Source organism: Passer montanus, unplaced genomic scaffold (assembly GCF_014805655.1).
Source record: "Passer montanus isolate IOZ18808 unplaced genomic scaffold, ASM1480565v1 scaffold34, whole genome shotgun sequence".
NCBI classification, from domain to species: Eukaryota; Metazoa; Chordata; class Aves; order Passeriformes; family Passeridae; genus Passer; species Passer montanus.
The window spans coordinates 8,969,343-8,994,277 of NW_024368152.1; the positions used below are offsets into that span (position 1 = coordinate 8,969,343).

The 24,935-nt window shown below is 37.4% G+C and overlaps 1 protein-coding gene across 4 annotated transcripts in view; it reads left to right on the forward strand.

The window, feature by feature from the left end:
• The window catches only part of LPIN1 (lipin 1), a 78,593-nt gene extending 53,824 nt beyond the window's left edge, over positions 1-24,769 (forward strand). For all 4 annotated transcript variants that reach the window (XM_039715599.1, XM_039715600.1, XM_039715598.1 and 1 more), the window contains 12 exons: positions 71-258; positions 1,157-1,250; positions 3,637-3,706; positions 6,504-6,596; positions 7,905-7,978; positions 9,994-10,138; positions 12,801-12,949; positions 14,591-14,677; positions 16,073-16,225; positions 18,048-18,162; positions 20,233-20,336; positions 21,195-24,769. In XM_039715599.1, the coding sequence (XP_039571533.1) occupies positions 71-258; positions 1,157-1,250; positions 3,637-3,706; positions 6,504-6,596; positions 7,905-7,978; positions 9,994-10,138; positions 12,801-12,949; positions 14,591-14,677; positions 16,073-16,225; positions 18,048-18,162; positions 20,233-20,336; positions 21,195-21,354 (1,432 nt within the window). In that variant the 3' untranslated portion in view covers positions 21,355-24,769. The remainder of the gene's footprint in view (positions 1-70; positions 259-1,156; positions 1,251-3,636; positions 3,707-6,503; positions 6,597-7,904; positions 7,979-9,993; positions 10,139-12,800; positions 12,950-14,590; positions 14,678-16,072; positions 16,226-18,047; positions 18,163-20,232; positions 20,337-21,194) is intronic.
• Positions 24,770-24,935: the final 166 nt, after the last annotated feature.

Consider the following 24,935-nt stretch of genomic DNA (forward strand, 5'->3'; position numbering starts at 1 on the left):
TGTACTTGTTAAAGGGAGCGAATTTGGGGATGAACACATGAAGACTGAATTCCTGATTTTTCTTTGGCAGTGGGGATAATGCCCAAAGCAAGAGCACGGCCGAGGTGGGGCCGCGGCCGGCCAGCCACTCCCCGCAGTCTGTCGGGAGCTCAGGTGTTGACAGTGGGGCTGAGAGCACCTCGGATGGAATTCGGGATTTGCCCTCCATTGCCATTTCTCTCTGCGGAGGCCTTACTGAGAACAAAGAGATAACCAAAGGTACAGGATGACTGTGTGAATTGCAGACATGTGCTGGCAGCTGGGTTTGAGCTTCCCAGCCTGAGGCTGCAGAGCCCTCCTGTGGCTGTGCTCAGCACTGGGTTGAGAAGATAAATATGGCCACGTAATGATAAACTTCCTAGAACTTCTCATGATTTTTAACACATTTGAACAATCCACTATATATGAAATTTTTTGAAAGTTTTTTATTGATATTTTTGCTTCCTGACAGGGCTATGTTTTGTATCACAGTAGTGTTAATGATACTTAGTTCAGCATATAACTAGGAAATTCACAGCTGTTAGTCAGGAGTGAAAAAGGTGGTCCATAAATGGGGACATGAGGAGAAGGAGTTGAAAAATTCAACCTGACTCCTGCCCTACCTCCAGTTTCTTGTGTAACTTTTAGATAAATCACAACACTTTGTGCCTTAAACTTCCAGTGGCATAATGTGAAAATAAATGTGTTAACACTTGCACTTTCTGCAGTAATGTAGTGTCATAAAATCATATGAGCCTGATGCTACACTGACTACTGCTCACAAGCTACTTATTAAAATGTTTCAAATATCCTGTGATTTATTTGAGTCATACTGTCATCTGAATCACTTGTAAATTATATAATTTTTCTAAAAGGAGGTTTTCCTCCCTCACAGTTCAATCCCTGAGCTTTCACTTTAGGTTGTATTTTGAAAGGAAAAACACCCAGAAACAAAGAAACCCTCATCTTCTGAGATTGAGAGTCTGTGAAACACTTCCTTTCATATTGCAGTTAAATCTCGGCACCCTTGTAATGAAGGTGAAGCCAATGTGTCTGAGAGGTGCTGAGAGGTTTAAGTTGACCCATCCCAGGCATCTATAAATGCATGCTTTACAAATGTAACTTCTTTCCCCCACAGAAGAATTCTTAGAACATGCAGTAACATATCAGCAGTTTGTGGACAATCCTGCTATCATTGATGACCCTAACCTTGTGGTTAAGATTGGAAATAAGTAAGTATATTTCAGAAAAAAAAATACTGTTGTAACAAAGACATTTCTTTGTCACTTCAGTGCATTACATCAGTATAACTATAGCTGAAAACCAGGTTTTGAATGTTTGTAGCTTGGATTCATCCAGAAAGAGTCCCTAGTGAATTCAGGTCCTCCTAGTTACCTTTCCTCCTTTGAATTGAAAGTGAAGAGCAGTTTCAGATGACCTATTACTGACACAGTTTGAATTTCAAGAAGCTGTTATTAAATGATAATAGTATTCATATTCAGTTGACAGAGTAAAAATGAAATATGATGTGAACTTGCTAAGGCTTGCCCTGGGCCAGTTTGAATAATTAATATTTACAGGGATACATCAGACTGCTTCCAGTCACTCAGTACCAAGCAATTTTTTTGTATATACTGAATATTTTGCTAATATGCCTCTGTGGAAACATTGCTTTTCAAGGCTTGTCAAACTTCACCCACTGAGTACGAGGCTTCCGTTTCTGCAGGCTAAGACATTATTTTGTATGTTTGTACTGCTGGCAGCAAGGCAGTGCTGTGGTCTAAGCCAGATGCAGCTTTTTGGGGTGTTCTTTACCTTGAGAGTGCCTTGCAAACAGAGGAGAGATCATGGCTTTGTGCTGCACTTAGAGGGGTTTGGCTGCCCTTGGTTGCAGACATGGCTCATGCAAGGCTGATGTACCAGGTGATAGTTTCTGTTGTGGATGTCGCAGCCTCATATCTGACCTCAGCTCTCTGTGGTCTGGGGTGAGTCACTCATTGCTTCCCTGACACTGTTCTCTGAATCTGTTGGTAGTATTTATCTGCCTGCTGAGTGTATTGGGACGAGAGGAGACCTTAATGAGGATCTTAAATGCCATATATTCTCTTAATGTCATGTGAACTTCATCTTCCCTAGACAATGGATACTATAATTGTCCTAATGTCTGCAACAAGGGTTGAGCCATGTTCAGTGTATAATAGCAAGAGCTTGAGATTCTAGAGACTACAGCCCCTAAGTTTTAGGTGGTTCCTTGATGGAAAAACAGTAAAAAAAATATTGTAAAAATGTGGCTTATTCTGTGATAAAGAGGAATATAATAGGGACTGGATGGATACAGCTGGAGAGTTGCAGTCAACAGCTCTGTCCAGATGGAAGCTGGTATCCCTGAGGGCTCTGTCCTGGGGACTGGTGCTCTTCAATATCTTCAATATTGAAGAGATATTGACTGGTGCTCTTCGATAACAGTGGGACCAAGAGCACCCTCAGCACATTTGCAGATGACACAAATCTGAGTGGTGCAGTGGAATCAACAGAAGGAAGTGATAGTATCCAGAGGGACCTGGCCAGACTTGAGGAAAGGGCCCACAAGAAACTCATGAAATTCAAGAAGTTAAAATGCAAAGTGCTGCAACTGGTTTGGAGCAATCCCAGATATGAGTATAGGCTGGGAGATCAACTCATTGAGAGCAGCCCTGTAGAGAAGAACTTGGGGGTTGTGGTGAATGAAAATCTGAATGTGAGCCAAGAGTGTGTGTTTGCAGCCCGGAAAGGCAAACATGTCCTGGGCTGCGTCCAAAGCAGCAGGGACAAGTTGAGGGAAGGGATTCTGCCCCTCTGCTCTGGTGAGACCCCCACCTGCAGTGCTGCACCCAGCCCTGGGGTCTCCAGCACACAGGATGGATATGGACCTGTTGGAGCAAGTTCAGAGGAGGGACATAAAGGTGATCAGAGGGCTGGAGTGCCTCTCCTATGAGGACAGGCTGAGAGAGTTGGGGTTCAGCCTGGAAAAGAGAAGGCTCTGGGGAGACTTCATTGCAGCTTTTTAGTACTTAAAGGGGACTTAGAAAAAAGAGGGAGAGGAACCTTTTATATGGTAATAGTGATAAGATACTGGGGAACAGTTTTAGATGAATAAAGGAGAGGTCCAGATTAGATGTTAGGAGGAATTCTTTATTACTGTAAGGATGGTGAGTTACTGAAACAGATTTTCCTGGGAAGTAGTGGATGTCCCTGGAAGTGCTAAAGGCCAGGTTGCATGGGGCCCTGAGCAGCCTGATCTAGTGGAAGGTGTCCCTGCCCAAGGCAGGTGAGTTGGAACTAGATGATCTTTAAGGTCCCTTCCAGCCCAACCATTCTGTGATTCTGTGATGACTTGAGTAATGTGTGACAAACACCCTTTCTGCTCAAGGCCCAGCTTCTCTTCCATACTCTGAAAAATGTATGTGGTAAATACCTGTGAGCATTCTGTGAAATCAGATGGGTCTGTTGTTACTAGTGCAGGTCAGAGTTTGACCTGTGCTTCATGGCTTTAACCTGCCAGGTGGTGAATACCAGGTAGGTGGTGAATTGGGACTTTGGGATTACAAAATGCTGTAATTGTCTCCCTTGCATGCCCAGGTACTACAACTGGACGACAGCTGGTCCCCTTCTGCTGGCAATGCAGGCATTCCAGAAACCTTTGCCAAAGGTGAGATTTAACATGAAGGCTGGTAAGAGGATGAGTTTTAAAATGGTGCCACTGATGAAGGGAGTGAAATGGGTTGTTGTACAAGAGAATCTGCACATCAGTAAAATCTACCCACATATAACCATGGCCTAAATAAGGACTAAGTTTGGTCTGTGAATAGTGTTTGTTTGCTAGGCTAAAGTTATAACAAGTATTTTGAAGTAGGAAAACTTTTTAAAAAATTTCATTAATATGGATTTTAAACATAAATTACATTGACTCATGTTAGTGTTTGCTGTAGCTTCACACTGGGTGTTTGCTTTCTGTTTTATACGTATACTGCATATTTTATTAAATAAATATCAATAACCTCAGTGAAACGTGAGTTTAAATACTAGATGAGGAAGGCCTACAGCTTGCTAGCTTTTTGTTTCTCAGTTGGTTGTTCATAACCAGGTAGCCAGTGCCAGATAGCTCTATGACTGTGTGACAATAGTTTGTGTTGGCTTATATAAATGTGCTGAAGAAGCTAGTTCAGTGCCACATGACCTGGTGCCACGTAGGTGCTCATGACAGAAATACTGTAAATGTATTAAAGAATTACTGTAAATGTGGATAAAGAAGTAGTATTACCACTATCCCCATTTTGTGTCCTGGTTAGACATGGATTTAATACATTTTTGAACCTAAGCTTTCCTCCTGCCATCTGCAGCACTTCACATATCTTTGGGATTGTTTTGTGTGAATTCAAGTGCTATCTCTGTTGCCATCACTGTGAAAACTAAAAATTTCTCTAAAGCCCAGAATACTCTTTGCCAGTGTTTGTTTCTTAGTGCCACATTACCTCCATATGCAGTCATGTGCAGCTGCATGGTACCATCCTAATATAAAATTAATTGAGCCTAAAAATCCCAAGTATCTGGGAGACATTGCTTGAATTTCAAAGATGTCACAGAGCCAGATGTTTTGTGCATTACTGCAAATGTTGTGGTAATCATCAAAGGTGGGATTCATCCCATGGAACTCAAATGCCCACAGAAGGTACATAGTTATCCTACTCTGTATTTGTTGGGTGATAACACAGTGTGATTCAGACCTTGGTAGGTGCCTCTTGGGTCTTCAGTGGCAATAAAAATAACGTAAGGTAACTGCATTTTAAATTAAATACTTCAAAGCCTGACCCAGATGTCTTGGGTTTTGCCTAGGATGGGTAAATGGAAAGAAGTGCTATAAAATATTTTTCCATAATGTTACAGCAGATGGCAGTTCTTTCGACAGCTTTATACTTACATCGTTATTCATATAGGTTATCAGTTGAGAAAAATCTTCTATGAGCATGTAATTCAATATGCTTGGGTTTTCTTAATGGTTAATTTAATATGAATGCTGATAACTTTCTTGAGAGTGCAGTTTTAATTTAGTGGAGAAGCCAATATTTATAGTTTGAACAATCTGTATGTTTGGAAAGGTTTACTTGGTTTACTGTACCTCTGAAGCTAAAATAACTCATTTATGTTACCAGTCATCCTACTGGTTTTCTTCATGACTTGTTACTTAGAGTTTTGATTTGCTGTAGTAATGAGTTTAAGGAATTTAAATACTAAGATACTTTAATAATAAACAGTTTATGAAGTGTTTGAAAATGGGTGAAAATTACTGATGTTCTGTAAAATACATTTATATGCACATCTAATTGTAAGCATATGAATTCCCCACTAAAAGTCTATAGGATATCAACTTGAAGTTACTGACATGTTTGAGAATCTCCTTCAATGGTTGCTGTTCTCCTCAGTTGTGGCACTCCATTCTCCATAGCTCCATCTGCTCCCTGTTTTTCTTATTTTGTTTGAAAAACTCAACTTTATTCTTCTGTCCTTTCTTTTTTTCTAATATGCTTTAGACAATATAGTGAAGAAAATCTATGGAAAAACTGAGAAAAGGGATCCATTGTGCCACACATTGTCTGAACACAGTCTCCTCTTAATTGCTAAAAGTTCTTAGTTTTTAAAATTTCTTTAAAAATCATTAATCAACATCACACCTTTCTTTTGGTGACCTGACTTGCAATGGAAGCTATCAGCTCAGAAATACAGTGTGTATTCTAGGGTGTAACAAGCCCTGTGGCCATTTTTACCGTAACATTTTCCTGTTCCATCTGTTGCTTCTCTCTGAGTGAAAGAATTCAGCTCCCCTTGTTACAATGCATAAGGCTCCAGTCATTATGGATTGAAAGAAACTTTTCTACTGGTGTCTAGTATGTAGAACCAATGTAAAGTAGAAAAGGTTTATAAAAGAAACTATGCTAACATTTTCAGTCACGTTCATAGCATGATTATTCATAAACTCATAATTCACAAACTCTTAAGAGCTAGTAGCTTCTTTACTTTTTGCTAAGCTGGTGATTAAATATAAACTTTGTAAATAACTCTCTTGCATGTCAGTTTGTTGCTGTTTTGCATGACACCTCCTTCAGGAAGTGATTTTTTTTTAAATGCATAATTTGTACTAAACTTAGAAATAGCAGGTTCTCCATTCTAGACGTTATACTAACATCTCTTTATGCTTTTTTCTTCTTTGATTTGATTTCTTTTTCATTTTCCTTTTAAAAATACCATAAGTATTCATGCTTAAGTTACTTCAGAGCAGCTCTGGATACCATTAGATTTTGCTTTAGTAGAATTTATGGTCCACAGACAGTATGTTTACTTTTATTCTATTTATTATCAGTTAAAATTGTGTGTTTGGCACTTTTTCATTTACGTATGTCAGGTTGTCCTTTATTTTGGGCCTTTTTTATGTTACCATCCATTTATCACAGGCAACTGTGGAATCTATAATGAGGGACAAAATGCCAAAGAAAGGTGGAAGATGGTGGTTTTCCTGGAGAGGGAGGAACAGCACTATTAAAGAGGTAAGTTTAAGAAGCAAGCAGAGTTTCCTTCTGCTTGCAGTGAGAGGGCTGGGTGTCTGCATACTCATCCTTCAGAACTTTATTTCAGAAGGTAACTTGGTACTCAGTTTGACTGAGGATGTGCACATTAAACATGGTCTGTGGTCTGGTTTGTTCAGCTTTGGATCAGACCCTACCTGAAACATTTGCCTGAAGAGTTTTGATTTATTTTCATTACACAGATCTGAGGCAGTAGTTTGTAATGTATTAAATCTCTGTTTGGAAACCTAGAATCAGACTTGTGCCACTAATTCAAAATTTTCACTCGGATTACCTGTCTCTCAGCATCTTTCTTTTGATAGTCAAAGAGCAGACATATTTATGAGTATAGTGAGCTATAAAAACTCAGCAAAACCTAAGATGGCAAACTGACTATATATGTTGGATTTAAAGTCTTTTTCAGTTTCTTTTCAGAGCGTTAGAAGTTTGTTATCACAATATTAAAGTCATGAATAAACATTAGAAAACTGAAAAAACCACAGCTTTATATGAAATATTGTTGGCTAGTAAAACCTCTTCATATTAATTTATACTACTGAAGTGTTAGTACTTGAGGGGAGAAAATTACTTTTAATACAATTTTATGGTCGTGCCTCTGTCAAGAACTTCTTTAACCTTGCACAAGATAACCATTGTACTGGCGTGTGGGTTTCAGAGCATGAGATTTTAGTTCTATGGTTGTTTGAAGTTTTCAGGATTTTCTCTGGAAGTATTTGATTACCTCTTGAGCTGTGGCAACTTTAAATGGAACTATGTAAAGCAGAACTATTCTCTATTTAAAAATCTTGTGGAATGACTTAGGGAGTGTTCAGCATCTATTTTTAACATAAAAGCAGTTTAGAAAGTTTTACTGGATTTAAGAATTAAATGATCCTCTGAAAGGTAATTTGTGGGGTTTTTCCCTTCTCCCAAGTCATACTTTGCTTTCTCAAGTGAAATCTAGCTATTTGAGGTGTATGAACTGAGTAGCTATAGAGTTGATCCCAGAACTTCAACAGTACTAAATGTTAAATATGGTATTTCTCTACTTCTTCCCTGCAAACCTAAATCTTAATTACTGTTCTGAGTTTTATAGTTACAGTTTTTAGTTCTTTGTACTGCCTTTATTCTTTAAGAGTTTTATTTTGCCTACAAACAAAGGAGACAAACATACTGTTGATTTTTACCAAGTCTGCACAAGGCAGAATTTGATTTTCAAATACTTTTCTAAAAACATATACTTTCTGCTCAACAGGAGATGCACAGCTACTCATACTTGTATTTTTACAGGAAACAAAGCCAGAGCAAGGCATGAGTGAGAGTGGACTTACAGAAGAATCTTCACAGATGAGCAGGACAAACAGGTACCCCCAAAATCAGCTGTACCTAAAACAAGCAATAGTGATCATTTAAAAATGAAAGCAAGTTATCTCAGCTATTCGAAGAAAGAAATACTGTGTCAGTGAAATACTTTAAATTTGTTACTCATTTCACCACAGAAGTGCAAATAGGAGGCCTCTACCCATGGCAGGGCTTACAGACCTTGTGGGTGCACTCTGGCATTTCTGTGGTTTGGCTGGCAGCTCTGGGACTCACATTCCAGCTCCTTGGAAACACACTGTAGTTGGAGCAGTTCTCCAAAGCTACATGTATTTCTCTAGAGTTTTTAAGAGAACATCAGAGATTAACTCAAGCTGTTGTCAGATCCCAGTTGCTTAAAATTTTTTGTTTGTTTAGATTTATGGCCTGACAAATTAATTGGTTCCTGCATATTTTGGAAAGTTAAGGGACTTTCCAGAGTGTTTTTTACAGGCAATAGTCATGGTTTTCTGTTGCTTCTTTCCAGGATTGCAGAAGTCTCTTCCTTCTTGTGCCCCTAACGAATCACACTGTACAGCCAGAATCTCACCTTGGAGGGTTTCCATGACATAAATTTTAGCTTGCTTTAGAGGGATGAGTTAGCCAGGGACAGCTCTCCTACCTTGTCCCTTTTCTGTGCATATGCGTCTTAATGTAGAGACATCTTGTTTGTGCTGGCTGCAGTTAGAGCTGAAAAGGACCAGATTCAAATATGCTTTATACTCATTAAGTGAGGTTCAGGAGTCGCCCTTCTGAAACAAAAAGCTCTCATTCTTTCTGGTGGTCAGCAGTTGCAGTCCAGGCAAATGTGGTGGAAGGAGGATTCCTCATTATGTAGGAGATTAGCTGTTGTCTGTGTTGCCTCTCTGAGACTGAGAACCAGAGTAAATTGGAAAGGACAAGTTTCCTTTTAAGGATGACAAGTGACATATAGGTCTGTTTCTTACAAAGTTTTTTAAAAATAAGGTTTAAAGTAGGATTAAGAGTTCAAGCAGACTAGATTCTGAAATTGGTATTCTTTGTTTAAATCTTAACTGGCATTAGAAATCTCTCATTAAAAATTTATTGTTTGCAAGCAATATATGACAAGTGGGATGTTGAGTAAAGCTTTTGAGATCACATGTCACAAAGAATAAGATTGGCTTTTAAATGTTGCTAGTCATGACATGCAGTATCTTGATATTGGGTCAAGACTACCAAACATCAAACCTCTAGGTGATTGAAATAAAAAGCCAAATACTGATTGTTTTAAAGATCATATTTGTAGGATCTGAAAGAGTTTTAACTTACACCTAAAGTGATAGTTTTTTTTACCATTGGAAAACCTTCTTTCTGAGGAAGAATACCCTTAAGAAGTCTCTAAAAAATGGCTGTAGGAGAACAAAAATAATTATTCCAATGTGCATTTAAACAGAATACTGTGAGGGAGCTCAGGTTTTATGACTTTTCATCATTGTATTCTGAACAGGGTAATCCTGCAAATCCCAGAAACAAATAATCCAGTTATCTGAAGCTGCTCATTGAAAGAACAGGAGGAGTTATTTTCTATAATAAAACTTTCATAACCTGCAATTTTTAAAATTAATTTTTAAATTCTTTGGGGGAGGAGAGAAGAGGGGCATAGAAAGCCAGCATAACAAGTGCCTCTTTCTTCTTTTGAGAACAGAGGATTTTTTTTTTTTTGTAGTTATAGTATCTAGTGGGTATTATTTTTGTATAATGATATTTTTGAGTTAGTATAATACATTAATTTATATTCATTAAATTTAATGAAACTATTGTTATAGCCATTCACTTACCTGTAACAATCCAAGTTTGAATAATGGGGAATGTGTGAGTGAAGGTTTGGTACTTCATTGATATATTAAAACTCCAGATGTGAATGACCTCCTGTGAGACAGTACTTGGTAGTAGAGAATCAATGACTTATTTGGTGACTCACTGTTAATGCATTTTTAATGGCTACTGAGATGCATTTACGGGCATGATAACATCATTTTCTGTGTGTGCAATGTTCCAGAATAAAAGATGAATCTTCTTCAAGCGATGAAGACCCTAGAGCTGCCAAACAAAACCTCGGGTCATTACAAACCAACTCCAGTCATCTCTCATTATTGTCTGGAATCAGTTACAAAAAATCACTTCGACTCACTTCTGACCAACTTGTGAGTTAATTTTACATCCTTGTCCTGAAATGGCATTTCTAACACAACATAAACCTTTACTGTTATTCAGGCTTCAAAGCTTAATTAGCTCTTATGTCTTGCATTTAATTCTCTCATTATATTTTTCAAAAAAAGCCTTTTCCCTTCTTTTTCTGTATTAAACATGAATGTTGTTCCTTGTAGCAAGTGCTGGGGTTTGGAGGTGGGATTTAATTTAGAAAAATATCAAATTCCAAAGTGTGAATTTGTCACCTGAGTAGGTGTATTGGAACCACATCCTTCCTTGTAGTATGTGAAATGTGTATATGTTAACAGGTGTCTCTTCTTTCTCCTTCTCTTTTCCTTTTCTTTCATTTATAAGCAGATAGTCATATTTTACATAAATAGAGTTTTCTGTTAGTAACTTCTGAAAGAGCTGCTAGTGAATTTATAATGAGGCCAGGCTATTGACTTCTTTGGAGCTTATTCATTTCTTTGAAGCCAATTCTCTTCACCTCTGTGACAGAGGTGTTTTGGCTAATGATGACAAAACTGTTGCAGTTTTGTGTTCTGTACATTTCAATTTGATCTGGAAAAATGGGCTACTATAGGGAAATACGTCTTGTCATCTTAGGTACAGATAATTGATTTTCTGAAGGAAACACACATAAGGTGTACAGCATTTAACAGCCCATCACTCACTGCCTAGATAATTTCTAAGAAATGCAGTTTTTCCCAAGAGACAGATGAGATATGTTGGTTATTTTCTGTTGGAAAAAGAGAGCAGGGGTTACACAAATAAAGTGGGACTTTACAGTTTCAGAAACCTTGCAGAAATTAGCTGAAGTTAAAACTGCTCTCAAATTGGTTTCTTGATGAAACAGTGGATGAGATTCATCAGTTACCCATGAGTTCTGTATTCTCACCTCCTTTTCACTTTTTAACTAACTGAAAAGTTGCAATGGAAGATAACGAAGGAAAAGATATACTAAGAGTATGAAATTCCTACAGGTCTTGGGAAAATGATCAGCTAGGTTCTCAAATAGAATCAAATCAATAGCCTCTTGTCCCATGCCACTGAGTGGCACAGGAGACAGTGAAGGGCAGCAAAGTGCGGGAGTTAAGGATAGTTAGTGTAGGCTGAAGGGTAACAGTTCATGTGGTGTGAAAGGTCAGCTATAGTACAAAAGAGATAAAATACTGTAGAACACAAATCCCCCAGAAGAGGTCATAATTACAGTTTATGGAACTTCTTGTTACTCACATTTCTCTCTGTATATGCATCTGCCTTTCAAAGTGGGAAATGCCTATAGATGGTCCCCATTCCATCATTTGTTACTGTTTATGTGAATGTTTGGGGATTTTTTTTTTTAATTTACCTGATTGTGAAACAGAATTTTTTTATTTGTTTTGTGCTGTTCTGTTCTATAAATCAGTGCCTAATAGACACCACACAGGGTAAGCCTTTCCTGTTGTTATTCAGAGTACCTCTATGGAAAGCAATAAAATTCAGTGTGGCCAATTTGTGTTGACTGGTTGGATACCAGCTGCCCAGCCAAGCCACTCTGTCACTCCTCAGTGGGACAGGGGAGAGAACATAAGGTCAATAAGCAAAGAGAAAAACAAGTATATTCTCTGCTTCCCACCAGTGAGGGATGCTCAGCCACTTCCCAGAAAGCAGGGCTTCAGCTCTGGGAGGCAAACACTGTAAAATAACAAATGCTTCTCGTTCCTCCTCCTTTTCTTAACTTTTATCTCTAAGCTGATGTTGTATGGTGTGGAATACCCCTTTGGATTATCTGGCCTGGTTGTGTCCCTTCCCAGGATCCTGCCCACCCCCAGCCCCTTGATGGGGGAGGAATGTTGGAGAGACAGTGCTGGTGCTGTGCCAGCACTGCTCAGCAGTACCCAAAACACCAACACCTTTCCAGCTGCCAGTGCAAAGCACAGCACTGTGAGGACAGCTGTAGGGAAACAAACTCCAGCTCAGGAAGAACTAAGGCAATTTCCACCCCATTTCATACCATTTGTATCACACTCATGTCCCACATAATTGATATATCTTCTAACTGTACCATTGTATTTATTTTTCATTATTGAAATCCCTCCTTACCCCCAGATTCAACTTTCTTGCATTCTTAAACCATGTCTATACCAAACATGCATTTCATTAACTCCTATCCTGTCCTTTCATAGATACATGTTACTTTCCCATTCTATGGGCTTCCTCCACCCCTCCAGATCCATGACTTGGGCTCCATTTCATCAGAATGGGTGGTCAGGACAGGAGAGCAGCACACCTGATTGTTGGCACCGACACTGGTCCACTCAGGTTATCATTGCATTTCCCTCGCTCCTTGCCAAATTCATTCTTCATCAGTTCATGTCATTGCTGTTACTTTGCTTCCTTCAAGATACAGTTTACACCACTGATTATTTTTCCCCCAAGGGTAAATCTCCCTAAGACACATACTGGTTCTCCCTATCCTTCTGAAGTACCCCCCAAGTGTACTCTGGTCTTTGGGCAAAAACAATCCCACAAATGGATTTAACTTTATGGGAGGAGAAATCCACACCAGCTTCCCCAGCCAAATACAGCAAGGCAATGCTCATGTGCAGCTTTTACACTGTGTCCATTTCACATGCTTGGTTTGTTGATCACCTTGCTGATAATGTCTTGCAGAAAAGCTTAAAGCTCAAGAATGGCCCCAATGATGTGACCTTTAGTGTTACAACCCAGTATCAAGGCACTTGCCGCTGTGAAGGCACCATTTACCTCTGGAATTGGGATGATAAAGTTGTTATTTCTGATATTGATGGAACAATCACACGGTGAGTTCATGAACAGGGAGAAACTTTATATACAAGGATTTTACTCTTTATTTTAAAGGAAAACATTAACAGGGAGTGTTATTCATAGAATCTTCATATACAAGTGTTTTGGAATGTTTTGTTTCTTGGTTTTGGTTTTTTTGTGTTTTAATTTTTTTTTAATTCTTAAATTTGGCTTTCAAACAATACATCATCTTTAGTTGAATTCATAATTTAATAGACACATGCCATATGTGCCCATCATTTGTCACCTGTTGGTGTTTCATGATGATGTTTACAGCAGTATTGGAGGACCTTCTGCAAAATCCTGACCTTTTTGTTGCATCACACTCATGAAGTAGGTAGTAATTAAAAGGAGTAATTAAATATGAGGGAGTAATTAAAAATAAGAAATATGTGAATTTTGTTTTAAATGGCATTCCTGGGGCATTCCAGTGTTGGGCATTATTACTTAGAAGACTAGACTCCAAAATCAATTTCACAACTAGAATCTGATTGAAAGTTTCAGATTAGTACTTTGGGTAAAACTCATAATTTTGGAATGACCTAAATGATTCACTGACTTGCTGGTTTCTATTTATTTACTGTATTTGACACTAGGGAAAACAATAGTGTGTGTAACAGGGAAAGGATGAAATAAAAATACATTGAAATAAAAAGCATTGTCTTTTGAAGTGAGATGTTTAATTTGTGTTGAAATTAATTTCTTTCAAAATCAAACTTAGCTATATCTAATTAGGAAAAAGAACAGGGAAAAATAATTTTCAAGAGCAATCTGAGGGTTATTAAAATACTTGATTTAGACTGAAATTCTCTTTTTTCTTGTGATTTATCCATTGTATGTCAAACTTCTCATTTGTTGCCAGTGTAAATTAACATCTCTCCCCACTTTGCTTTCTTAAGCTTCAATAAAATGAGTGGGATCTATTCTCTCTGCTATTGATCTGCCCGGAGTTACTGGATCACTTCACCTTACAATGCCTATGCAAATCCATCCTAAACCACTACCTAGTATTTCTTCCTCTAAGATGCAAGTTATTCAGGGTGTGGACTTCTTGCTGTGTATCTGTACAGTACTTTGTCAAGCAAGATGCTCATTTGCACTATTTGTTATTATAGTGTAAATATAAAGCTGGAAATACATTGAAGTCAGAATGAATATTTCAAAGTAGTTTACACAAGACCAACTCCTGGCTTAATGTGGAGAAGTTGGTTTGAAGTGAGCTAAAATGTGATTTATCTCATACTTTCAATTTCCCATAAATGTCCATTGTGGTTAGGTTTGCTTTATTTGGAAAACATTTAACATAAACCTCAAAAATTATGCTTAGCATTGGTGGTCTCCTATAGGGCTGAGTGATGCTTGTGTGCTGTGACTTCTGTGTTACCTTTTGGGGCACAAGCTTATCCATCTTGGGGCACAGCAGTAATTTAAATAACATGGCCAAGGATGAGCATGTCAGTCTATCTGAAAAAAAAGGGAAATAAACTAATTCTCTTCTGGTGACAATCAGTCCTTACAGAATACCTTGTTTTCAATTGCAGCTTCCAAGTAAGTTAGTGGGATTTGTATTAGACTTGATTGTTATTATAAGTATGGGATTTTTTTCAGCTAAGTTATTTTGTTTTTCCTTTATTCAGGTCAGATACTTTAGGTCATATTTTGCCAACTCTTGGCAAAGACTGGACACACCAAGGGATTGCGAAGTTGTACCATAAAGTGAGCCAGTGAGTACTCAATAAATCTGTTCATGTATCTGTGGCTTGTGTTTATCTGTGGCCTGTTATTATTTTTACTTGCGTGTAAAAATTTAAATTTCTCTAGGCTTCTCTTAATCTATAAGGGTGACAATTTCATCAGTATCTTCTTGCTTTAGTGGTGCTTACACAGTGTAAATGTCTCCTGTATGCAGAGCAAAACCTGCTCTGTGATAACAAAAGCCCCCTATCTGTGAGTTTTTCTTTTATTACAAGAATGCTACCTTTTCTAATATATTTTTTAAATTACCATGAATGTGTGAAAAGCCTCTGGTACACATCACAACTCTCCTCTTAGTTAATCTGATTTGTCCTGTGTACTAGAGATTTGCTAAGGTTTGTTTATTGCTTTTTGTTTTACATGGCTGATGAATTATAAATTATGGATATTGGAATCTAAATTAGGCCAGAGACACTTCTCTGCATGTTAGACAAACGTGTTCACAGAAAAGACAGGACAGTCTGGGAATTCACATGCTGCGTTTTATGTATAACCTCTGCATTACATTGGGTGAAAATGTTAATTAATTTTTTTAATTGCAGTTGTTATTTCTGTGCCTGCCAGCATTATCAGTTGTTAGGGCTTTGATGATCATAAACATAGGGGAAGAAATAGATTTGAGTCATGTTGGTTTTCAAATTACTGAGTTAATTATGTCGTGGCTAGATATTACAGCAGAACACCACATAAATGCTTAATAGTTAGATCTAATGACCATGCGTGTGCTGAATACAGTATTTCTTTATTTTATGAAAATTAGTTTTTTAATACGAAGTGGAAAGTAAGCTGGTATTAAGTTGAGCTAATATCAGATAGGATTCTGTTCTAACGTGAACAGAGTCAAAGGCAACCTGTGACTTATGCCAAAACTTTCATTTCAGTGTCAAGTTAAAGATTACTTCTCATACTGTGTTTTGAAGCTCAAGTTGTTATTGCTGGACATCTTTTTCTTGCAGAGGCCAGAGAGGCAGAAATGCAACACTTCTAATACAGCAAGGGCCAATATACCATTGTTTGCTTCATGCCAAGTGTTTTGCTCTACAGATGTCTTTCCAGTTAATTCTAAGGACAATGGTTCCACCAGACAGGGGGGGAAAGATAACCGTAAAGAGTCATAAGTCCTGAGAGGAGCAGAGATAAATGAGCTCTCTTTAGGCATAATCACTAAATGCAGCGGGGCTAGATGGGTTTTAATTACCCAGTTTCTGGCATAAATGTTTTTGCTCCTTTTAAATTAAGTCTGGGTTAAACATACTATTTAACAGCCATGATTTGATTCATTTAAAAGTAAACCCTCAAAATTATTACTATCTAAACACCTGCTTTATTTTTACAGTAGTTTCTTCTTTTATATCTGCTCACAGAAATGGATATAAATTTTTGTACTGCTCAGCAAGAGCTATTGGAATGGCAGGCATGACCAGAGGATACTTGCACTGGGTCAATGAAAGAGGAACTGTGCTGCCTCAGGGGCCAGTTTTGCTGAGTCCAAGCAGCCTATTCTCAGCTCTTCACAGGTAATGCAATTTTGCTTTTACAGAGAAGGAAACAAAGGTTGGTGGAGGCTGAATGATCAGCTTTTTTAAGTGGAAGTGCTTGAAATAATTAATAATTTTTTTTTTACATATTGGTGCAAAATTTAATTAAGAAGAAATTCTGTTAGTGAAAGACCAAAATTGAGTAGTTACTCAATATCTGGTTTTGTCTGGTTTATATCTTAGATGTATATTAAGGCCCAGCTGTGTTCACTGTTTACCAGTAGGTACTGCTTTGTGACTTGGTGTGTTTAACATCGTATGTTCATATTTAGCTATGGGAGAAATTTGGACATTTTCATAGCAATCACTTTTGTCTTTACCTGTAAGGTATTTGTTGGCATAAGTATATTTTTGTGGAAGGTTATTTGTTGATGGGTTTTGAAGAAATTAATGTGAAAATTAAGTGAACTTTTTAAATGCCTGACTGCACTGTGGGATTCTGTGAGGACAATGTTATCTTTTGTAGGTGTTGAACTGTGGTGAGTGAATAATAACAGCACAGATTATGAATACTGTACCTTCTGCCTAATTCAGCGAAGCATGTCAAGTGATTACTGAAAATATTTTAAGCTGTTAAAAGCTGCTGTGACAAGATATATTTCATTAGAATTTTTAATGGAAGGTTGTTCAGATGTTCTCCTGATTGAGTGACATGCTACAGGCTGTCTTACCAGTCACGTTCTAAATAGAAGAAACCATGGCAGTATTAGAGTGCACTTCTCAGACTGATTAAGTAATAAATGCAGTGAAAGGCAGTTACTGTTATCTTATGCTCCTTGTATCTAGAAATACCTTTAAAATTAAACTCCTTTTGGTATCTTGTTTAGACTAAGGAAGGCCCATCTTTCAGTGTACACTATTGTAACTGCTGAGGTGTGTGGGCAATAAATGACTTCACTGTTCTATTTGTAAATTTAATCCTTGTAGGTTTGAGATCAGGTGCATGTGAGACTGAGGAAGGGTGGTATTATTCATCTTTTGCACATTCTCAGACATTGATTTATACATGGATCTGCTGTTCCAAAGTGCTGCTTTACTCCCATGAAGCTTCTGTACTATTCACATCTTCCTTGACATTTGTGTTGGTACTAGGATCTTGGATTCTGAGCTTCTTAAGTGTTTTTGTGTCATGCTGGCATCTTCCTATGTTATGGGAACTCCAGACTCTGCCACCTGTTCAGTCCTCTTGCCAAGAGAAGCTGTTGTGAAAGGGCTTTTGCCCAGAGATGAGATAACTTCTCTGTTCATTAATGAATTCTCTATTCCACAAGAAGCAGCTGAAGAGAAATAGAAGATTCCTTTATTCCTTAACTTTTGCTAATTAGCAGTGGTGGAGAACCTGACTGTGATTCTGTCTTAACAGGCTGAGGTTCTTCTAGCACATACGGTGATTGCAATCCTTTTAAAAATAAAATTTCCAAAAAAGCACCTAAACAGTGAGGGCTAATATAATCTATGAATCACTCTGCAGCTCTCAGGAGGCAGTTTACTTGGTAAGAGTTCATGTCTCATAAGGATTGATTTAGCATCTACTCCACTATCCTTGCTCAGTAGCCATCATTGTAACGTAAGCTTCAATAGAAGTTACCTTGTTTCAGAGGATTTATTTACTGTGCCCATTATTTAAGCTTGGGAATACTGTTTTGTCTTCATGGGCAATGTGACTTCTAAAGATTTATTGGAGAAGTGTGTATGCTATGCAGTAGTATCTAGCTAGGTGAAAATGTTGAATGAAGAAGATAACATGGTTTGTAGTGTATTTCACATGTACTTCTTCAACTTCCCTTTTTTATCTTTTCAGGGAGGTCATAGAAAAGAAGCCAGAAAAATTTAAAGTTCAATGTTTGACAGACATCAAGAATTTGTTTTATCCTAACACAGAGCCCTTTTATGCTGCTTTTGGAAACAGACCTGCTGTAAGTAATAGCTGAATTTATTTCTATTGCAGAGAACAGAAATGTTGCTGTTATTTCATGGTTCTGTTGTATTAGAAGCTTTAAATGACAATTAGGAACATTTTATTAAGCCCTGTACACAAGAAAGTATTACGGTTCTTTCTCAAAAATACTATGATGTAGGATTCAGAGAGGGAAGAGCAGCAAAGTAACTAGGTTATATCTGCATAAATTAGCAGTGAAGCTTGTGTAGAAACAGTGATCTCATTTTAATCCACACATACAGTGTCAGTGAGATAACTGTGGGCAGACAGAAAATATTTCAGATTAATATTGATGGGACTTACACTTATCTAAGTACACTCAAAAGACATTGAATGTCCCATCAAAGTCAAAAGGTTCTACTTTATATGGAAAGTGATATATTGGACATAGAAAAGCAAAGGCAGATCTCTGTCACCCATTGGAAGACTGGATGTTTGGGCCATGGAAGACTCCTGCCCTGGACCAAAGGATGCTGGTATGCATCTAGAGAAGGAAACAGTCTCATGGACTTGGGCTGAGGGGGGACCCTGGCATGTAATTATCCCTTCTTTAAAAGCATTATGTCAGAGGTTACAGAGGTCCTCACTATCCCATTGCTGTATTGAATTGTCATATTATAGGCAGCTTAGGTTCCATTATCAAGGCACCTTTAAACGTATGATTATGAAATAACATTTAAAAAACTTCTATGATGTTGTATTACAGATAATAACTACCTCTAGTTCAATATTTTTTTGAACCTCAGGGAAACATGCATTAAAATAATGATTTTATTTCAATAATATTTGAAGTCAAACAGTAAGTTACTCTTTCTAAAGTAATTACTGGTAGCTCACTCCCATGCTTGACGCCAGAGTGCAGGCTTCAGGTGTGCAATGTGCCACGGATTTTGTATAGCTCAGGATCACAGATTTCTCAGTTTTCTGCTCTGGGTTCTCTGTTGTTTTTCTGGTTTGGTGGTTTTTTTGTTTTTTTTTTTTGAGGTTGGTTTTGTTGTTGTTTTGTTGTTTTTTGTTTGGATTATTTTTTCCCAGAACAAACTCAGGGAAATTTCTGTACAAATGGGTGTTGCAGGTGTAGACAGTGTGTGGACTGCCATGATGCTGAATTCTTGAAGTGACTGCTCTTCACTTTTCTTCCGTTACTTGATTTTTTTGAACAGTCTTTACAATATAGAAATAAAAATAAACTTTGTGGCTTCATTAAAAATCCAGTTTTTCACCATCTTGGCTTTTAAAACCATGATTTATATTAGCAAAATGGAAATTGGTTTTGCTCTGATCTTCTGGGAGATATTTTTTACTTTGGTTTTGTCAAGCTTTTCTTCAGAGCAGATCAAAACTTATTGTTTTCTTTAACAATCTCAATTTTGTAGAAGACGTTCTTAATTCTGACTCCTAATTTTACGTCCCATAGTTGTATCTGCATTACCTGCTGGGGCTCACTGCTCCTGTTTTGGCATATATTTCTTGCTTTCCCTTCTTTCCCCCTTGTTCTGACATGGAGTATGCCATATGAATATGCCACAAATCTGAACTCAGGGGCTAAGTGATGGCTTTAGTATAGACATATTGTTACGAATTTTGTAACCTTGTCTTTAAAAAATAATTCCTGTTTGATGTGTCAGTTACATTTTAACCTCTGTACACTGTTGTAACATACTTAGTACAATGCACACAGGACATTAAATATTCTCTGAAAGAAAAATGAAGGTGCTAATGTGCTCTTACACCAAATGTCATTAGTTCTTTACTGAATGTTATTATTGTGTCAAGGGAAGTTACTGAAAAAAATGAACATGATTTTGATTAACAGTTTAAACTGAAGTGGCAAACTTCTTATCTAGCAGGAAATTGTCTGTTTCATGAACATTTCATTAGATTGACCTAATTTGTAACATAATGGAGAATTTCAGGCACACACTAAGTAGGTAAATTTAGTACCAGTTCTGTGTAAATATGTTCTTTTGTGTAATGTATTACAGCAAGATTACAGATGATTTTGCAAAGGCAGAATCATGATTTTTCTTCTTTATATTCTTTTTAGGATGTTTATTCATACAAACAAGTGGGCGTTTCTTTAAACAGGATATTTACAGTTAACCCCAAAGGAGAACTTATACAAGAGCATGCAAAGACAAACATCTCGTCGTAAGTAATCTCTTATCCCTAACACTTCATGGATTAAATTAATTTACTGTAACTTATGACTCAAGTTGCCCAAAAATCCATTCAATTTTAGTAATTAAAGATTCTTTAATTCTTAATACTTCAAACTAAACAAAAAAAGATTTAGAATAAAATACAGACTTTCCACTTCCCTTCAGTTAAACTGACAAAAATAAATTTTTTTGTATTTAGTATAATAAATTCCTTCTACTTTAATCTTGTAAAAGATTTAAAAGTGGATGATTTAGTCTGCATAAAAATGAGACCCACTAGTTTGCTGATGCCATCTGCCTTTTTTTGGCCTTTTCAAAATTTCCTTTTCCTGGATCTCCTATCTAGAAGAGCCAGAAAACAAAGAAGAAAGGGTCAAGTGCTTCCAGAAAGATGGTTAGGCACTGGTAATCCCTAACACTGGAATAGCTTTTAGTAATGTTAAGTGTTGGTGTCCTTAATTGAAGGGGAGCCATATGTGTATAAAATATGAATAATCAGTTGAACAGGGAGCTGCTTGAGCCAAGCTGGACAGAAATGGAGAAGCAGAATGTGGTGCTTGAATATTTTAGCAGATGATCTGGGTGTAAAATGGCATCTGTTTCTCACTAGGTAAGTATCATATGCTAGAATGAATGGATTAGAATGAATTTCTTATCCTAACTGTGAATCCTTTCTGGAAGCTGGACACCAAAATTAAATTTAATTTCATTCCTTTGAGGAGGGTGACTTGTCCACTTTGTGTGTTTGTAAATGTAGTCATGCCTTAGTGGTTGAGGACATTTAAAAAGTTCAAAATAAGACGATCTGAAATGGTTCCATATTCTTTTTTTTTAAATTATTTTCCAGCTATGTCAGACTCTGTGAAGTGGTAGATCACATTTTCCCTTTGCTGAAAAGAAGTCATTCTTCAGACTTCCCTTGTTCTGACACCTACAGCCAGTTCACGTACTGGAGAGAACCTCTGCCACCGTTTGAAACTCAGGATGTACATCCAGCCTCATCTTAACCCCATCTCCAAATTGTTGGTCTCACCTCAAAGAATGGGTTGGCTTATGTTGAAAGGACACCACCTGGCTTTTGCTGTTGACAGTTCAGTTGGAATCTGTGAAGTTGTGAGCATTCTATTCTTCTGTGGTGAACAAACTTAGGAATGCTTTTTCATACTTAGTCAGGTTTGCAGACAAGAGGAATCTTGTTAGGAATAGGAGTTGCTTTTCTAGGTCCTCTCCCAGCTCCTCAAATTTTGCCATGCACTTTGATTATATAAGGTCAATAAAAGTGCAGTGATGTTGGGGTTGCAGGTAAACGTGCCATAAGGTTGTGAAGTGATTCCACATCTGTTCTGCATCACTGAAGCCATGTCCATCCTGTCAGAGCCCCTTGCCAGTAAGGGAGCTGAAGGTGCTCACCATTCCTGACATTATCTGGTGACACAGACAGGGATTGCAATCTGTGTATCAAAACCCTTCTCTCTGAAGGAGCAAATGATTCTTCCCCTCTCCCCTTGCTTGACCAACAACTGTTTGTTAGAGTTAATTACTGGTCTGGATCCTCAGCAGATGTAAATCAGTGTAGCTGTTAAAACCAATTGAGCTGTGTTTGATTTATTCCAGCCTGTTTTGACATGGGACATTTCTGAGGAAATAAATTAGGTGTATTCTAAATAGAAAGTAAATGAAATAGGATGGCCAGATTCTTCCAGTGTTTCTCAGTTTGAGAACTGTCATACTTCAGGAGTAGCTTTTTGGATCAAGGTAGGTGTTCAAGTGGAAGATACAGGCCACTATGGATAGTGCCCACCTTACTGAAGTGGGTGATTTTCAGTAAACACATCTTTCCCACACACAGTGTGCTGAGGTTGAAGATTTTTTACTGAGCCAAAAATAGTAAGGATTTTTTAAAAATTGAAAGGTTTTGTTTGAAATACTACTTTGGTTAAAATGTGAATTTTGATGCTGGTGAATGATGCATCTCAGGTTTTTACTGTATGGATTTTTTTGCTTTGTTTTGTATCATAAAGAATGGATACTTTTAGTGCAATTTACTCTCCTTTAAGATAATGAAATCTCCTCTTTTTTTTCTTTTTTTTTTTCTTATTTATCCAGACACAAGCTGTAGATATTGCTTTTGACAGCCTTAAGACTGAACTGTGTGCACTAAAAGCAATACTGTGGATCAGTTGATAACATTTTCCAAATGGTCTACCTTTACACAATGTGGTACTTAAAATATGGACTCCAAGTGCCCAAATGCTAAATGATTTCAAATGTGTTATAGATAGGAAAGATTTTTTTTTTTCCCTTTTGAATATATTGAAAAGTCTAATTGTTCTCTGAAATGCTGAAAATGGCATCATGGGCTTCTATGTACATTGTATTTCAGTATGACTACACTGGTGGTTCACAAGCTGTGGTCTCTGCCAGCTTGTGATCTGAGGCTATGGTAAATGTTTTGCAGCTGCTTTGTAGTGTTTTTGCTTAAGAGTTTAATAACAGAAAGGCAGAGTGGTCCAGGAGAAATTTTAAGATGTGATTATGGTTGGTTACCCAGAAATTTGGAAATGGCTTCTCTGTATCACATTTCTTTTGTAACAGCAAATTCTCGTTTTGCATGTCAAGAGTGATAGCAGTGTAGACAGGATGGTAACTCTGTGGTAGGGGTTTTCTGAGTTTTACTACTGAAGACTTTTTCTGGGATCTTAGTGGGCCAATTTGTGATTTCTCTGTGCCTTCAACAGTAATGAGAACAAGTGCAATGCTTTACATAGCTGCAGTGTGCAGTGGAGAGCCCTCCCTAAGTCTTCCTTTCACATGAACATTGCTACTTCAGGAAAGGTAAATACCTGCTTTGGACATATCAGGATTAGACACAAAGGGGAAGAAATGAGTGTTTGACAACCCAGAACTGATTGTGTTCTCTTGAAAGCTTAAAGAAAATGCAAATATCTTTTTACTTCAAGGTGTAAGAAATATGGGATGGATTTTCTGAAAGACAATCAGTGGGGATTGCAGGTTGCCAAACTGAGATGGTTGCATCTCTAAATATAGCCACACTTTCCTTTAATTATCTATTAATACTTGTCATTAATGAGTGTATAAATGGACAGATGTACTAGCTGCATACTATTTAAATTCAGTTTTGGAAAAGGCCTATTTCAAGCCATTTGTTATGTAAAATATATAAAATAAAACCAACCCTTCTCTTCAGTGAGAGGCTGTCAGTTTTGTGGTTTTTTATCCTTAACAGTAGTTAAATCTGTTTTCCCAAGATGGTACACACAGCAACTCCCACCAGAAAAGTAGGTCCTGCCAGAAAAAGTAGGTCCTCCACAATTAAAGCCTGTGATATATTTACTTATAACTTAATAAATAGGCAATCCAGGGTTGTTTGTTGCCTTTAGTATTTAAAACCAAATGATAATGTGAATGAGGAACTATTTTAATTGTCAGATTGTGGCCACAGTGCAGTGCTGGTAGAGATAACCCTGAGGTGCTGCAGAATCTGTCCCAGCGTTTTTCAAGATTTGGTTAAACAGGGTTATGGCTGACTTGATCTAGTGTTGGTATCCATCTGCTTTAAGGCTGAAGTTGGACTGCATGACCTCCAGGGGTCCCTTCTGACCAACTTTTCTGTGATTCTGTGACTTTCAGCGCTTCGCTTCTGAGTTGCTGCATCCCCTTTTGTATCTGAAATTGAAATAGAACTGAACACTGTCAGGAATGTGTGTTGGTGTAACTTTTATCAAATTTACTGACAAAAAAAAGACACTTACATGAAAATCAAGCGTTTGACCTGCTAGAAGCATCACCATACTTTTCCAGAACATGTAAGACGTTTTGATTTGGTAGCTGAATAATTTTAGCATAATATTTAAACTGCTTTGTTAATTCATGTAGAAGAAAAATATGTGGTTAAAAAATTTTCTACTCTTTCTGTGAAAGAAAAAAAAATCAACCTTGCTTGCAGTGTAATGCTGGTTTTTGTTACAGAAAGAATATGTTAACATAAGTATGCAGACACATTAAGTCACAGTACATTCTATTCATACAATACACAGAAACTAGAATATGCACCAGTGAAGAGTGACTAATGTTTATTTTCTTGATGCTGATGACCACACCACTCTAGCTGGGTCATGGGAGGGAAAGAATGCTATACTTGTGTCATTAGTTATGCTGAAGATAAAATGTTACTGCTGTAATTTGCGAAGGAGGAGAAAGAGCTATTGGGTATATTTTATTTGTAGATATGGTTTGTTATTATTTGAAAGCCTATTTATATACAGTGTTTACTCTGTATATGTATGTGCTACTGCAGTGATGAAAATAATTTTAACACTTCATTTTGATCTGCTGAATGCAACAAGAGTAGAAATATATATTGTAATAAAGGCAAAAATAAATTTTTTCCTGACTTTTCTATTTTTCTGTGTTCTTTGATAGTGGCAGAGTGATTTTGCAGAACTGGTGAACCTGTAAAGCATGGCTTTTGTATCTCCAGTCTCCACTACCTGTTTCTTACTGGGGCTGTCCAGTGTAACCTATATTACTTTTGCTGTTCAGCTGCAGTGTTTTGCCCAGAGCCTTT